This window comes from Triticum aestivum, chromosome 7A, assembly GCF_018294505.1.
Source record: "Triticum aestivum cultivar Chinese Spring chromosome 7A, IWGSC CS RefSeq v2.1, whole genome shotgun sequence".
Taxonomy (NCBI): domain Eukaryota; kingdom Viridiplantae; phylum Streptophyta; class Magnoliopsida; order Poales; family Poaceae; genus Triticum; species Triticum aestivum.
Genome location: NC_057812.1, coordinates 737,397,107 through 737,411,812, shown reverse-complemented (window position 1 = coordinate 737,411,812; position 14,706 = coordinate 737,397,107). Strand labels below are relative to the sequence as shown.

Below are 14,706 nucleotides of genomic sequence, written 5' to 3'. Positions count from 1 at the left end.
GAGTTCGACATCGATGAAGATGGAGATGAATTCCCCCGCGAACAGAGTACTGGATTGAAGATGAAAAATGACGATCGCCCTAGAACTTGAAGTGGCAGCGGCACAAATATTGTTGAGAAATATGACGGAACTTTTTTAAACTATACAAGGGGCTGAGGCCAAAAGGGGCGCTAGGGCAGCCGTAAGAGGTCTAGGCCTGTAGGCACTTACATGGGGCGCCTAGGGGCTATGGGATTTGAGGTGGATCACGATACCACCATAGGCCCATGTACCAAAATTGTCTCCAATGCCTGATTCGGTACTAGTGCGGGCATCTCCACCTGCTGTCCGGGCATTGATGGGCCGACGCTGGAGTTCAACGTTGGTGTCCCTAAACAGTTCTCTCTCCCACTCTTGACGCCCACACGTGTGGGCGCTACCCAACTCGCCCACACGCCTGAATCATCGTCCACTGTCTTTTGCACGAATCTTGACACGAAAAGGTGGATTTGGTGTGCCACGTAGGACGGGGCTGGTGTGTGGGCGTTGGAGAGTTTGCCCACACACCCGCACAACGCTGTTTGCCAGCTGAGTTGTGTGGGCAAACTGCTTTTCACCGACACAGCCACCACCTAGGTCATGTGCGTGTGGGCGAACTGCTTTTCGCCCACACGACACTCCTACCTTGTGGATGGCAACTGCAGTTATGCGAACGTGGCAACTCGGTACACATATGGCAACTGAACTGCAGTTACGCGAATGTGGCAACTCAGTACACACACATGGCAACTGTGATTCTTTGCTACACGGCAACTGCAGTTGCGTGCACGTGGCAACCAGATAAACACATATGGCAACTGAACTGCAGTTACGCGAATGTGGCAACTCAGTACACACACATGGCAACTGTGATTCTTTGCTACACGGCAACTGCAGTTGCGCGCACGTGGCAACCAGATAAACACACATGGCAACTGTGATTAACAATACATGGCAACTATGGTTGGACCACACGCGGCAACTAGGTAAACACACATGACAATTACTGTTTTGACCATATATGACAAGTAGTTAATCACACACGACAACTACGGTCTGATTACACGCGGCAACTATCATAAATTAGACATGGCAACTATATTTAACCAAAACAGATAGAGTTGCCATGCTTTTATAACTACAGTTGCCATACCGGATAACTACATCTGCCAACCAGGATGGCAACTAAACCGTCATCCCGCGGAGTACTTAACATAGCTGCGCTAGGACGTGTGGGCATTTTTGCTTCGTGCCACACACACGGGGTGAAGATAAGTAGTACTTGTTGGGCGTGTGGCACGAAATAGCCGCGCCCACACGTGTGGGCAATTCTAATGTCCGCCCACAGACAGCCCGTGTGGGCTGCCTCCTGGGTACACCACACATGGTGTGTGGACGCATGTCGTATATGCCACACGTGTGGCAGTTAGCGCGACCCAAATTGTCTCCAATGCCTGATTCGGTACTAGTGCGGGCATCTCCACCTGCTGTCCGGGCATTGATGGGCCGACGCTGGAGTTCAACGTTGGTGTCCCTAAACAGTTCTCTCTCCCACTCTTGACGCCCACACGTGTGGGCGCTACCCAACTCGCCCACACGCCTGAATCATCGTCCACTGTCTTTTGCACGAATCTTGACACGAAAAGGTGGATTTGGTGTGCCACGTAGGACGGGGCTGGTGTGTGGGCGTTGGAGAGTTTGCCCACACACCCGCACAACGCTGTTTGCCAGCTGAGTTGTGTGGGCAAACTGCTTTTCACCGACACAACCACCACCTAGGTCATGCGCGTGTGGGCGAACTGCTTTTCGCCCACACGACACTCCTACCTTGTGGATGGCAACTGCAGTTATGCGAACGTGGCAACTCGGTACACATATGGCAACTGAACTGCAGTTACGCGAATGTGGCAACTCAGTACACACACATGGCAACTGTGATTCTTTGCTACACGGCAACTGCAGTTGCGCGCACGTGGCAACCAGATAAACACATATGGCAACTGAACTGCAGTTACGCGAATGTGGCAACTCAGTACACACACATGGCAACTGTGATTCTTTGCTACACGGCAACTGCAGTTGCGCGCACGTGGCAACCAGATAAACACACATGGCAACTGTGATTAACAATACATGGCAACTATGGTTGGACCACACGCGGCAACTAGGTAAACACACATGACAATTACTGTTTTGACCATATATGACAAGTAGTTAATCACACACGACAACTACGGTCTGATTACACGCGGCAACTATCATAAATTAGACATGGCAACTATATTTAACCAAAACAGATAGAGTTGCCATGCTTTTATAACTACAGTTGCCATACCGGATAACTACATCTGCCAACCAGGATGGCAACTAAACCGTCATCCCGCGGAGTACTTAACATAGCTGCGCTAGGACGTGTGGGCATTTTTGCTTCGTGCCACACACACGGGGTGAAGATAAGTAGTACTTGTTGGGCGTGTGGCACGAAATAGCCGCGCCCACACGTGTGGGCAATTCTAATGTCCGCCCACACACAGCCCGTGTGGGCTGCCTCCTGGGTACACCACACATGGTGTGTGGACGCATGTCGTATATGCCACACGTGTGGCAGTTAGCGCGACCCAAATTGTCTCCAATGCCTGATTCGGTACTAGTGCGGGCATCTCCACCTGCTGTCCGGGCATTGATGGGCCGACGCTGGAGTTCAACGTTGGTGTCCCTAAACAGTTCTCTCTCCCACTCTTGATTCTAACAAGTATTCCCTCCGTGTACATTTCATAATGTACACTTGTGTCAAAAAACGTCTTACAATATATGACGGAGGGAGTAGGACGTAATTAAGCAAAACGAACGGCGGGCTGCCGAGCACATAGCAGGGTGGTGCTCTATTTTTCGTTTAGGAAAATTAGGTAGTGGGTCACAGTTATTTAGAAATAAAGGATTTTTATTCAAGAGTAAGTGCGTTCGTGTCGTGTGGTGTCTAGAAAATAACCTAGCTGCAGGCTCCATTTGGTGCCATGCCATGATGGAGCCATTTTTAACAACACAAAGAGGAATAAAGAAATTTGTTCACCCACATGACAGCAACTCCTTGCTTGATGTAGTCGTTGCAGGCCCTCCACTACGCATAAAAAAATCATTATTTCAGAAAAATAATCACCCCTGATCATCTCAGCGTTGGAATCATGTCGGCAGGTGACTGTTCCTCTGGCCAGGCTGCATCTGATGCTGACATACAAAATCATTCATTCACATCAAATAATTATATGCTGCCACATGATTATGCTGTGATTAACTGAAATTTGTATGGCGAAGAAAGTCCACACCGAATTTCAAAAGTAAACAAACCATTTTATTTGCACTGTCCATGCCAAAGTAATTCCCATTTTTTGCTCCCCAAAACATGTTTTCATTTGCACTGTTCATGCCTTTGCAATTCCTCTTTTTAGATGTTGCTGTCCATTGCTGTCAGCTGATTACAAAAATAGCCTGCCCAATTCTGCTATGCTCTGTTCTCCCCTCTTCGCCATCTGCCCCCCACACTCCTCCGGTATCCAACCAACGTCCCTGCCAAGCTCATCCATGGCCCGGATGGCGCCCATTTTGTACCACGGCAATCTTCCAGGGGCCAGGAGGAGAAACGAGAGATGTGACAGGTTGTTGTGCCCATCCACCAGAAGAAGAATGGAGTTTGTGTCTGTCTGGATCGGAGGATTTTGAGCTGCGAGGGTGGAGAAATTAGGGGGAGGAAGGCGTCTTGGGACAGGGACGGATCCATTTAGAGGCGCGCTCCCTCTTTTGGCTGGGTTGGGAAAGCAGGGAGGGGAGGAGGGTGGTGGCCATTGAGGTGGTGGCCGTCGCCGCCCTTCCCTTGGCTCCCCGCCTTCCTCTTCCACCTCCTCTTGCTCCAATAATCCTCCTCCCAATCTTCAGCAATCTTCATCAACAGGTAATCATCAATCAATCAATCCATCAATCCATTAGTCAGGGAGCAGATTGTCAGTTATTTATTGTGCTTAGTTCCAGCTCCTCAAGGACGCGCTCCCGATCTGATATACAGTAGATGGATTTTGTTCTTTCCTGTGTCGGCCTGATTCGATCCTCAACTAAAATCGAGATAAATGGGGAAAGAATCCTTTTTTTTTGTTGCAAATCAATCAATTTGCGCCCTAATCGCCGTTGAAAGGATCCAATTTTATCCCCACGTGCTGTACTGATACAAATTATTGTTTCGCATTTCGTCGTCGTTGCTGTTGAAGGTCTGCGCAAGAAAGGGGATCCGTCCATGGCGGTGGTGCTGGACTCGTACGTGAAGCGGTGCGCGGCGGCGCTGGAGGAGTTCGCGGGGCAGGAGGCCTGCGGCGCGCTCGGCATCCGGGACAACGTGCGGGGCCTGCTGGGCACGCTGGCGCGCATCGACGCCGTCGTCTCCCACGAGGAGCGCCGCCGGGTGCTCAGCTCCCGGGTGGACGCCTGGGTGGTGCTGCTCAAGGACGTCATGTACGAGGTCGACGACGTGCTCGACGTCTGCGCCGCCGAGGGCGCCAAGATCCTCGCCGACGACCACCCGCCCGCCCCCAAGGTGCGCTGCGCCTTCATGTTCTCCTGCTTCCGCTACTCGGGCCCCCAGAAGTTCCACCACGAGATCGGCTTCACCATCCGGGACATCGACATCCGGCTCCGTGAGATCGAGGACGAGATGCCGCCGCTCCCCGCCGCCGGGGCGTCCCCGCGCCCCGGCGCCAGGAGGGATTGGTTCAATAGTGAAATGTCCAGGAGCTGCCACGACGACGTGGTGAAGCCTCGCTCCGCAGTGGGGACGCAGGTCCAGAAGTCTCTGGGCGGCCTCGTGCCGAGGTTGCTCAGGGAGGGCAAGAAGAAGGTGGACGTCTTCGCCATCGTCGGCGCCGTGGGGATAGGCAAGACCACGCTTGCCAGGGAGATATTCACCGATGAGAGGATGACTGAAAACTTCCCCATCTGCGTGTGGGTGAAGATGTCGAAGGATCTGTCCGAGGCAGCTTTCTTGAAGAAGATCATCGCCGGCGCCGGTGTAAATGCTGGGGACACAGAGAACAAGGAGGAGCTCCTCGGCCTCCTCAGCTCTGCTCTTTCAAAGAGGTTTCTCATCGTCTTGGATGACCTGGACAGCCCGGGCATATGGGACGATCTGCTGAAAGATCCACTGGGAGACGGCGTGGCAAGGGGCAGAATACTGGTCACGACACGGGACGAGGAAGTGGCGGCAGGCTTGAAGGCAGTCGTCCACCGCGTCGACAAAATGGATGCAGAGAACAGCTGGGCGTTACTGCGCGAGCAGGTCTTCCTGGAATCCGCTTCAGAGGAGATCCAAGCACTGCAGGATGTCGGGATGAAGATCGCGGAGAAATGCGAGGGCCATCCTCTGGCTATCAAGGTCATTGCAGGTGTCCTGAGGTCGAGAGGCACGAGCAAGGATGAGTGGCAGATGGTCCTGAAAAGCGATGCTTGGTCCATGCGGCCGTTGCTTCAACAGGTGCCACAGGCTCTCTACTTGAGCTATGTTGATCTGCCTTCTGAACTCAAGGAGTGCTTCCTCCATTCCTCTCTGTACCCAGAAGACTGCCCCATTCGGCGCTTTGATCTCGTGCGGCACTGGATTGCCGAAGGCCTTGTCAAGCCCAGAGAGAACAAGGAACTGGAAGAGTCTGCTGAAGAGTACTATCTGGAGTTGATAGGCAGAAACTTGTTACAGCCTGATCCTGACAATCTTGACCAGTGCTGGATGACACATGATCTCCTACGCTCTCTGGCCCGCTTTCTGATAACAGATGAGAGTATCTTAATTGACGGTCAGGAGAGATCGAGCATGGGCTCGTTGTCCTCACTGTCAAAGCCTCGGCATCTTGCATTGTGTAACATGGAGAACAGCTTGGAGGATCCGATTTCAGTGAAGCAGCAGATGAGCCTAAGGTCACTGATGCTCTTCAACAGCCCGAATGTCAGAGTGATAGACAATCTTCTTCTCGAGTCAGCCACGTGCTTGCGTGTCTTGGACCTGAGCAACACAGCAATAGAGGCTCTCCCAAAATCCGTTGGCACCTTGCGACATCTGAGGTACCTCAATCTTGACGGGACTCAGCTCAGCGACCTACCCTCCTCCGTCGGCTTTCTCGTAAATTTGCAGACCTTGAGCCTTGAAGGCTGTCAAAGACTGCAGAAACTCCCTTGGTCCATCAGTGAATTGCAAGAGCTTAGATGCCTTTGCCTCGAGGGAACTTCCCTACGCTATGTACCGAAAGGTGTGGGTGAACTGAAGCATCTTAACCATCTATCTGGTCTGATCATTGGTCAGGACAACAATGATCCTGAGGGCTGTGACTTGATTCACCTTAGAGCCATGTCTGAATTGAGGTACCTTCAGATTGAGAGACTTGATAGGGCTACTTCCGGAGCTTCTGCACTCGCAAACAAGCCATTCCTGAAGGTTCTACACCTGTCTGAGCAAGCAGCATTAATTGAAGAAGAAGAGAATGAGGAAGAACAGGAGAACCAAGAGGGCGCAGAGAAAGAAGAAAAGGACAAACATGAAGTAAAAAGTGCTCAGTGGATTAGAGATGATTCAGCTAAAGTGAGTGAAAAGATATGGAATGAGCTCACCCCACCCAATAGCGTTGAGAAGCTGGTAATCAAGAACTACCAAGGTCGAAAGTTTCCAAACTGGATGGCGGGTCCCAAGCTAAACACCTCCTTCCCTGCCCTTGCCTTCCTTGATCTTGACAACTGCATGTCATGCACCACTCTGCCTGCTCTTGGCCGCCTGAAACAGCTTAAGTCCCTGGAAATCTCAAATGCAGACTCCATTGTCGCCATCGGTTCTGAATTCCTCGGCACCACTGTGATTTCACAAGCCATCTCGTTCCCCAAGCTTGAGGTTTTGAAGCTAAGAAACATGAAGAATCTGGAAGACTGGTCCTTAAGTGTGGAAGAGAGCCAGACATTGCTGCCTTGTCTTAAGTCACTGCACATACAGTTCTGCCCTAAACTCAAAGCTCTGCCAGAAGGTCTAAAGGACGCTGCTCTGTGTGACCTTCATGTCGAGGGTGCACATTGCCTTACAGAGATAAAGGACCTGCCAAAACTATCTGATGAACTCTATCTGAAAGATAACAGGGCGCTTCTGAGGATCTCCAACCTACCCGCACTCAAGTCACTCACCATCGACGACTGCGCGAAGCTGAAGCACGTGTCGGGCCTCGACATGCTGCAGCATCTCAGGCTTGTGTTCCCCCCATCCACGGAGACATACTATTTCGAGGAGTTGGTCATCTTCTGGAACATCGCATTCCCACGGTGGCTGGAGCTGCTGATCCGTTTGCAGGCCAATGGCCTGCGTCGATTCGAGCTGCAGTGTGCACTCCCTTTACTCAGGAGCTGCCTGGAGGGTGGGAAGAACTGGCACGTTGTGCAGCAGATCCCTGAGGTGCGCATCACAAGCACCGATGGCAAGAAGTACATAAGGTACAACAAGGCCCGTCGCATCTACGAGACAAATGCTCAGTGTGAAGAGAAGTCTACCTAAAAATCTTGGTATGCTCTCTTCTTTTCCACTTTTCAGTACTTGCCAAGTTGTCATCTTATCCTTAATCTCTCGAGTGATATGGTTTAATATATTTTAAGTACTTGCAGCTGTTTGGTAGACATGTTTCGGTCCGCCCGTCCCGACTGCTCCAAGAGATGTTGTGAGGCCTGAGGAATGAGTACCGTATTTTTGGTGAATCAGACAGCAGATGGTCTTTCCCCCCCTTCCTCAGTACTGAACTTGGCTTAACTCCTTCACCAATACTCGATGTGTGATTCTTCTCCGTTTCCTGGTTCTGGCGATTTGTAAATTGTAAACATTGAGCTTGATGGATTTTGATGAGTGTAAAGTATTGCCACTTGTGTACATGGATTTGTTTTTTTCTTTTCATGTCAGAATGTTTTCTATCAAACATGTATATTTATGTAATTGGCAAACTTATGTGCGCAAATTTCATGATTATCCTGAAATTGGATACTCTCAATTTGTTTAATACCTTGAATGGAGATGGATGCTGCAATCTCTTGAAGTTTGTGTTCTGATTAATGAAAAAAAATTGCTTGTATATCTCTCTTTGATGCTATCGAGTTTTTGAAATAAAGAGCTCAGCTCAATGTATCTTTTTTTTTTCTTCATTTGATGCTCTGGAGTTTCCTTTCTGGTATTGAGATTGCAACAAGGTGATCCCTGGTCTTTTGCTTCATATCAGGTAGCAAGCAATTTGCTGTGCATCTTCTGAAATTTTAAGGAAGCTTAACCCAAGCTCCAAGAGAGAATATGCTTTCATTGCCTTTTGTGATCTTCTGAAAGTTCTTGGCCTAGTGTGGATGTCCAATGGCAAAAAGTTTACCTAATGCCTCACGTTTGGATGTCAAAACTGCTGGCAAAGGGATAAGAAATGGTGACAAGTCATGAGGAATCTTACAGTGTAATGATGTAATGCCGCCTTTCTTGCCTTGTGTGTCTCTTTGGAATAACTTCTCCCAGGCGTTGTGCTTTCTCCTTTCAGCTTAGCATCATCTACCTTGCATTTCCAGCCATGTCCAGAGAAAATAAATCTTTCTCCATGGAGGGAGGTTTTGTGCCCTCTCCTATAAATTGTTGTCCATCAGCACCCAGACAATCACAATCTTCTTAGCAACATTCCTTCGTAGTTTTGCTTCTCCAAAAATAGTTCTTTGATCTTCTCCACCCAGTTTATCAAGCCTGGTAGTCTCCCACCATGGCTTCCAATCTCAGCTTCAAGAGAATGGACAGCATCGCTGAAACCATGCCTGATGCGCTGCAACAAAGCCGGTACCAGATGAAGAGATGCTTCCAAAGGTACTAAAAGTTAATGTGTTCTTTATGGCATGCATTGCATCAAGAAATATTGCTGCTGTGGTCAGCTTTGTCATCCTGAAATCTGGGACAAAAAATGTTTCAGGTATGTATCGAAGGGCAGGAGGCTCTTGAAGAACCAGCAGCTCGTGGAGGAGCTGGAAAAATCACTAGATGACAAAGCTGAGAAGGAAAAGCTTGTTGAAGGCTTTCTCGGTTACATTATTTGTTCGACACAGGTTATTTTGCTTTACATTCCCTGATTCCCTTCTGCAGCTAGAATCAAGCTTGATGGAAGGAGCTTATCAGATTTGGAATCCTTTATGTTTGCAGGAAGCTGTAGTGCTACCGCCATTCGTTGCATTCGCTGTTAGAATGAATCCTGGCATCTGGGAATACGTCAAAGTTCACTCCGATGATCTGTCGGTCGAAGGAATTACACCATCAGAGTACCTGAAGTTCAAAGAGACCTTATATGATGAGAAATGGTATGTCTTACTCTTACCAAATATCATGTGATCTTTGACATGGATCAGAGAGCTAATTTAATGCTAGATGAGTAAAATCATGAATCTGAAAAATATGGTCTGTTCATGTGAATTTCAGGGCCAAGGATGACAATTCATTGGAAGTTGATTTTGGCGCTCTTGACCTCTCAACACCTCATCTGACGCTGCCCTCGTCCATAGGGAATGGGATGCAGTTTATCTCCAAATTCATGTCTTCAAAGCTGAATGAGAAGCCTGAAAGCATGAAGCCATTGCTAGACTATTTGCTCACCCTGAATTACCGCGGCGAGGTAAAGAGTTCAGTCATCCATATCACAGAGACTATCAGAAGATCAGAACTAATCGACTGATTAAACTTATATATCCTTATGAATATGCAGAAACTGATGGTCAACGACACAATCGATACGGTCGACAAGCTTCAGACAGCGCTGCTCCTTGCAGAAGTTTTTGTCAGCGGGCTGCCTAAATTCACACCATATTTGAAATTTGAACAGAGGTGATGTGCTGCCATATTAAGTAGACATATAATTGATGGTACAGAAATATGCAACTATGCCTAACGTTTCTTCATGAATTGTATTGCAGATTTCAGGAGTGGGGATTGGAGAAAGGATGGGGTGAGAACGCAGAAAGGTGCAAGGAGACTCTGAATTTCCTATCTGAAGTGCTCCAGGCACCAGATCCTATCAACATGGAGAAGTTCTTCAGCAGGGTCCCATCCATATTTAACATCGTCATCTTCTCCATCCATGGTTACTTTGGCCAAGAGAAGGTTCTAGGATTGCCAGACACCGGCGGTCAGGTATGGATATTATTAGCAGATAATAGGACATAATACTCTGATCAGGGTGTCACATTCTGAAGGCATGGTTTTGCTATGACAGGTTGTCTACATCCTGGACCAAGTCAGGTCCATGGAAGAGGAGCTGGTGCAAAGAATCAAGCAGCAGGGTTTGCATATAACACCAAAGATTCTTGTGGTAAGGCCATGATCCTAGCCATTCCTGCTGTGTAATTTGTAGAACTGCTAAACTAATGGCTACAATTGTGCCGCAGCTAACAAGACTGATACCAGATTCCAAAGGCACAAAATGCAATGTGGAGCTCGAACCGGTTGAAAATACAAAATATTCACACATACTCCGTGTGCCATTCAAGACTGAAGACGGGAAAGATTTGCGCCAGTGGGTGTCTCGGTTTGACATTTACCCGTACCTAGAGAGATATACTCAGGTTTGCCAGCTGCAAATTATTAATTATCTTCACTCTTGTGTCAGTGATCTTTAATAAAGCTTTATCCTGACATGATTTCAGGATGCTTCTGCCAAGATCCTTGACATTCTAGAGGGCAAACCAGACTTGATCATTGGCAACTACACCGACGGCAACTTAGTGGCGTCCCTCATGTCGAGCAAACTAGGTGTCACACAGGTAGGAAAATGTTTGATCAAAGAGGATTCCTCAAGATCTCTTTTACCACCAACCACAGTTGACATGGCATCCCTAAGTGGTCTTTTTGACAGGGAACAATTGCACATGCTCTCGAGAAGACGAAGTATGAGAACTCAGATGCCAAGTGGAGAGAGCTGGACCAAAAATACCATTTCTCCTGCCAATTCACTGCCGATATGATTGCCATGAACACTACCGATTTTATCATCACTAGCACATACCAAGAAATTGCTGGGAGGTCAGTAGACTGAATATTACTGTAACTTCAGTGCTCTAACAGGCAGCGCTTGGGTACTTGCACCTAGAAACTTCTAACATTGACATATTGTGCAGCAAGGAGAAGCCTGGTCAATATGAACACCACTATGCATTCACAATGCCCGGGCTTTGCCGCTTCGCCACGGGCATCAATGTCTTTGATCCGAAGTTCAACATTGCTGCCCCTGGCGCCGATCAGTCCGTCTACTTCCCCTACACACAGAAGCAGAAGCGGCTGACAGGTTTACACCCACAAATTGAGGAGTTACTGTACAGCAAGGAGGATACAGACGAACACATGTAAGTCAAGTCCCTTAGGAACACACATACTTTTGCTTGATCAGACAAAGTTGCTAATTGTTGCAATGCTACCAAATTCAGAGGGTATCTGGCAGACAAAAATAAGCCAATCATTTTCTCGATGGCAAGGCTGGACAAGGTGAAGAACATCACTGGACTAGTGGAGTGGTATGGCCAGAACAAGAAGGTCAGGGACCTTGTGAACCTCGTCGTCGTTGCAGGCCTCCTGAATGCTGCGCAGTCCAAGGACCGAGAAGAGATAGACGAGATCAACAAGATGCATAATTTGATCGACAAGTACCAGCTGAAAGGACAGATCCGGTGGATCAAGGCTCAGACTGACCGTGTCCGTAACGGCGAGCTGTACCGTTACATTGCAGATACAAAGGGTGCATTTGTTCAGGTATGCAATACTAACTGTTCGGGCATGAACAATATAGGGCTCCATCCTCTGAAATCTATGCTTCACAGTAACCAACCATTACATAAAAGCCTGAACCATAATGCATATCTCTGGTTTCAGCCTGCACTCTACGAAGCATTTGGGCTAACAGTCATCGAGGCGATGAACTGCGGGCTTCCAACCTTTGCGACAAACCAGGGAGGGCCAGCGGAGATCATTGTCGATGGCGTCTCAGGTTTCCACATAAACCCGACGAACGGCAGGGGGGCAGGGACCAAGATTGCAGACTTCTTCCAGAAGTGCAAGGAAGACCCAAGCTACTGGAACAAGGTGTCCACTGCTGGACTTCAGCGCATCTACGAATGGTAGGCGCCGATCCTTACCTTGCCTCTTGAGTGGTCAACACCAACCTTCCTATGCCACCTGGTGTGAAAATGTAACCGTGTGCTACACATGATGGCAGTTACACATGGAAGATATACGCGACTAAAGTGCTGAACATGGGATCGATGTATGGCTTCTGGAGGACTCTGAACAAGGAGGAGAGAGCGGCCAAACAGCGGTACCTGCAGATATTCTACAATCTTCAGTACAGGAACCTGGTGAGTTCACGATCCGCGGTGCATCTTCAGTACATAATTAAACACATTCAGAGCAGGTCTGATCAAATGACCACATCGTCTTTTCTTTCATTCAGGTGAAGACTGTCCCTAGAATAGGGGAGCAGCCCCCGAGGACCACAGCCTCGACCTCGATAGCAGGCGCTGCGGTGGTGCGTGACGAGATCGTAGTGAGGCCGAAAGAAAGGCAAGTGTGCGCGCTCTTATGAAATTTACTCAAGAGAAACCGGGAAGCGACTGACTGACTGACTAAACCATTTGTTGTTTGGGATTTTGGGGGGGTGCTGCTGCTGTTGCAGAAAGCCGCGGAACCGGATCCAGAGGTCAGTGTTCGGTTCTACTTCCCAGCAGTGAAAACAACGGTGATTGTGTTTATGGCTTTATGCTGATCTCTGGTTATGTTTTCTTGTGTGCTCAGGATGATGACCAACCTACTCGGGCCGAAGCGGCGCGCAAACAAATGATTAGAACAACTACATGATGAGCTATGAATGTGTTCTGAAGCAAAATGTTCGCTGCTCAGTTCGTTCTGTCAGTACCAGAGTGTGAAGTGATTGGTGTTGAGGATTGGATTTTTTTTATTGTGTTCATTGTTGATAAATTGGAAACATGTAACAAAGATGAAATTGCCCATGGCAGCAAGTGTGTCTTCCCGACTGGAATTAAATATCTTATAAGAACTTACATGAGATTTGAAAGAGCCGTGTGCAATCTTTATCTGCTCCACATCAGCACACCAACTTACAGAATATGAAGATAATTGCTCCTGAAACATTTCTAACCATTGAAAAGTGGGTAATTAATTGTGAAACATTTCTAAGCTTAAAGAAGTGGAAACAATTATCGACCGTGCGCCCCACGCTAAGATATTCAGGGTGGTTTCTCCCTCTTAGGTTGCCGTCATATGTTGGGTTTTACTATTAGAGCCGATGGAGGAGGGGACGTTGTCGAAGTTGCTTCGATGAGATTAGCTAATCCATCCATGGTGGGCATAATCTGGGGCTACCGATGCCGAATTTGCGTTGATCATATATGCGCATAAAGGGTGAATAGACCATATAAGGGTCCCGTTAATAAACTTAGGTGAGATCAGTTTGACACGAGACACGATTTACTTAGGTCCATGGCCGCGAGCTGAGTGATAGCTATATGTCATCCCTCATGATCTTCTTATATTCCCTCTAGCAGATGGACCAACTAATCTTGGCGAGTATGGTGCATTGTGTTTCTCTTGGTAGAACTTGCTTTGTTTCACCATTGCCTTCGCTCATACTGTGTGAACCAGCTTGATGCAACAATAAAAATGGTGTTATTTGGTCTTAAAAAGAATGTTGTGTCTTTGGATGTTGTAATATTTGAAAAACAAACCCGTTCATTTCTCGTTGCGTAGTCTACATTCATAAAATGAAAATTATATCATGGGAATGCACACACGCTTCTCTTCCAGCACGAATGTTGTAAAACTTTCAACTTGTTTCTCTCATATTTTTAGAAAACATATAAAAATGCTAGATCTTCGGCACTTCGCTGTAACGTCACATGCAACTCTACAACAAAATAGAAGTTCTTGATAAAATATGCTAAAAGAGGCTGAAATGATGACCAGAGTTCACCCGTTCACCTTCTCAAATCTTGATGCAAAATAGTTGTATCACATGTGCACCTATGACATGTTATCTAAAAGTATAACCATTTGTGCCATGACCAAAAACATAAAAATATATGAGTTAAATCCTCTTTTATTTACATATCACTTGTTTTTTCTTGTGAGGGACATAAATGATTATATCTTTAGATGAGAGATTTGCAAGTGCACAAAATATATGTACCAACCTATATACATGAGTTGTTTCACATTTTTATAAAAAATCAGAAAGGTCACATAAGCAACATTGGGTAAGGACGCAACTAGATTTTAAGCCTCTCAGCTTTATCACTCGGTTCACTAGTTTCTCAGGGTCATCTGTTTATTTTATCTATCCAAAGTAGTAATAAAAATCATTTTCTAGGAGTAAAGATTTGTCCAACTTTTTTTTATGCATTTCATGGATTTCACGTGGAAATGACTATTCCATAGTAGGAGTTTTCTATGACCAACACACATGCCGCATATTTGTCCTTATTGTCCAATGCTACGAGTGTATAAAGTAATGTCCTTGGTAGGCAATGGCAAGAAAGGTATCATGAATAACAAGAGGAGAGTGATCGTTGAGAGGTTCACATGATACCGAAGAGTACAAACCAATTCACTCGTAGGGAGAGCTA

General features: G+C 47.3%; 2 protein-coding genes across 2 annotated transcripts; both read left to right on the top strand.

Annotated features, from left to right (window-relative positions):
* Window positions 1-4,300: 4,300 nt before the first annotated feature.
* Window positions 4,301-8,069, top strand: LOC123149842 (putative disease resistance RPP13-like protein 1; the record flags this gene model as incomplete). Its single annotated transcript, XM_044569585.1, is given in 2 exon segments — window positions 4,301-7,584; window positions 7,684-8,069. A coding segment is annotated over 1 exon segment (3,276 nt). The 3' UTR covers window positions 7,577-7,584; window positions 7,684-8,069.
* Window positions 8,070-8,640: 571 nt separating this feature from the next.
* LOC123149843 (sucrose synthase 7) lies at window positions 8,641-13,139 on the top strand. The gene is made up of 17 exons (XM_044569587.1): window positions 8,641-8,899; window positions 9,003-9,135; window positions 9,230-9,384; window positions 9,503-9,695; window positions 9,786-9,904; window positions 9,994-10,210; window positions 10,293-10,388; window positions 10,465-10,641; window positions 10,723-10,839; window positions 10,932-11,098; window positions 11,194-11,418; window positions 11,500-11,821; window positions 11,942-12,186; window positions 12,285-12,423; window positions 12,519-12,628; window positions 12,741-12,764; window positions 12,860-13,139. The coding sequence occupies exons 1-17, from the start codon at window positions 8,799-8,801 to the stop codon at window positions 12,903-12,905; spliced, it is 2,586 nt and encodes an 861-aa protein (XP_044425522.1). The 5' UTR covers window positions 8,641-8,798; the 3' UTR covers window positions 12,906-13,139.
* The last annotated feature ends 1,567 nt before the right edge of the window (window positions 13,140-14,706 follow it).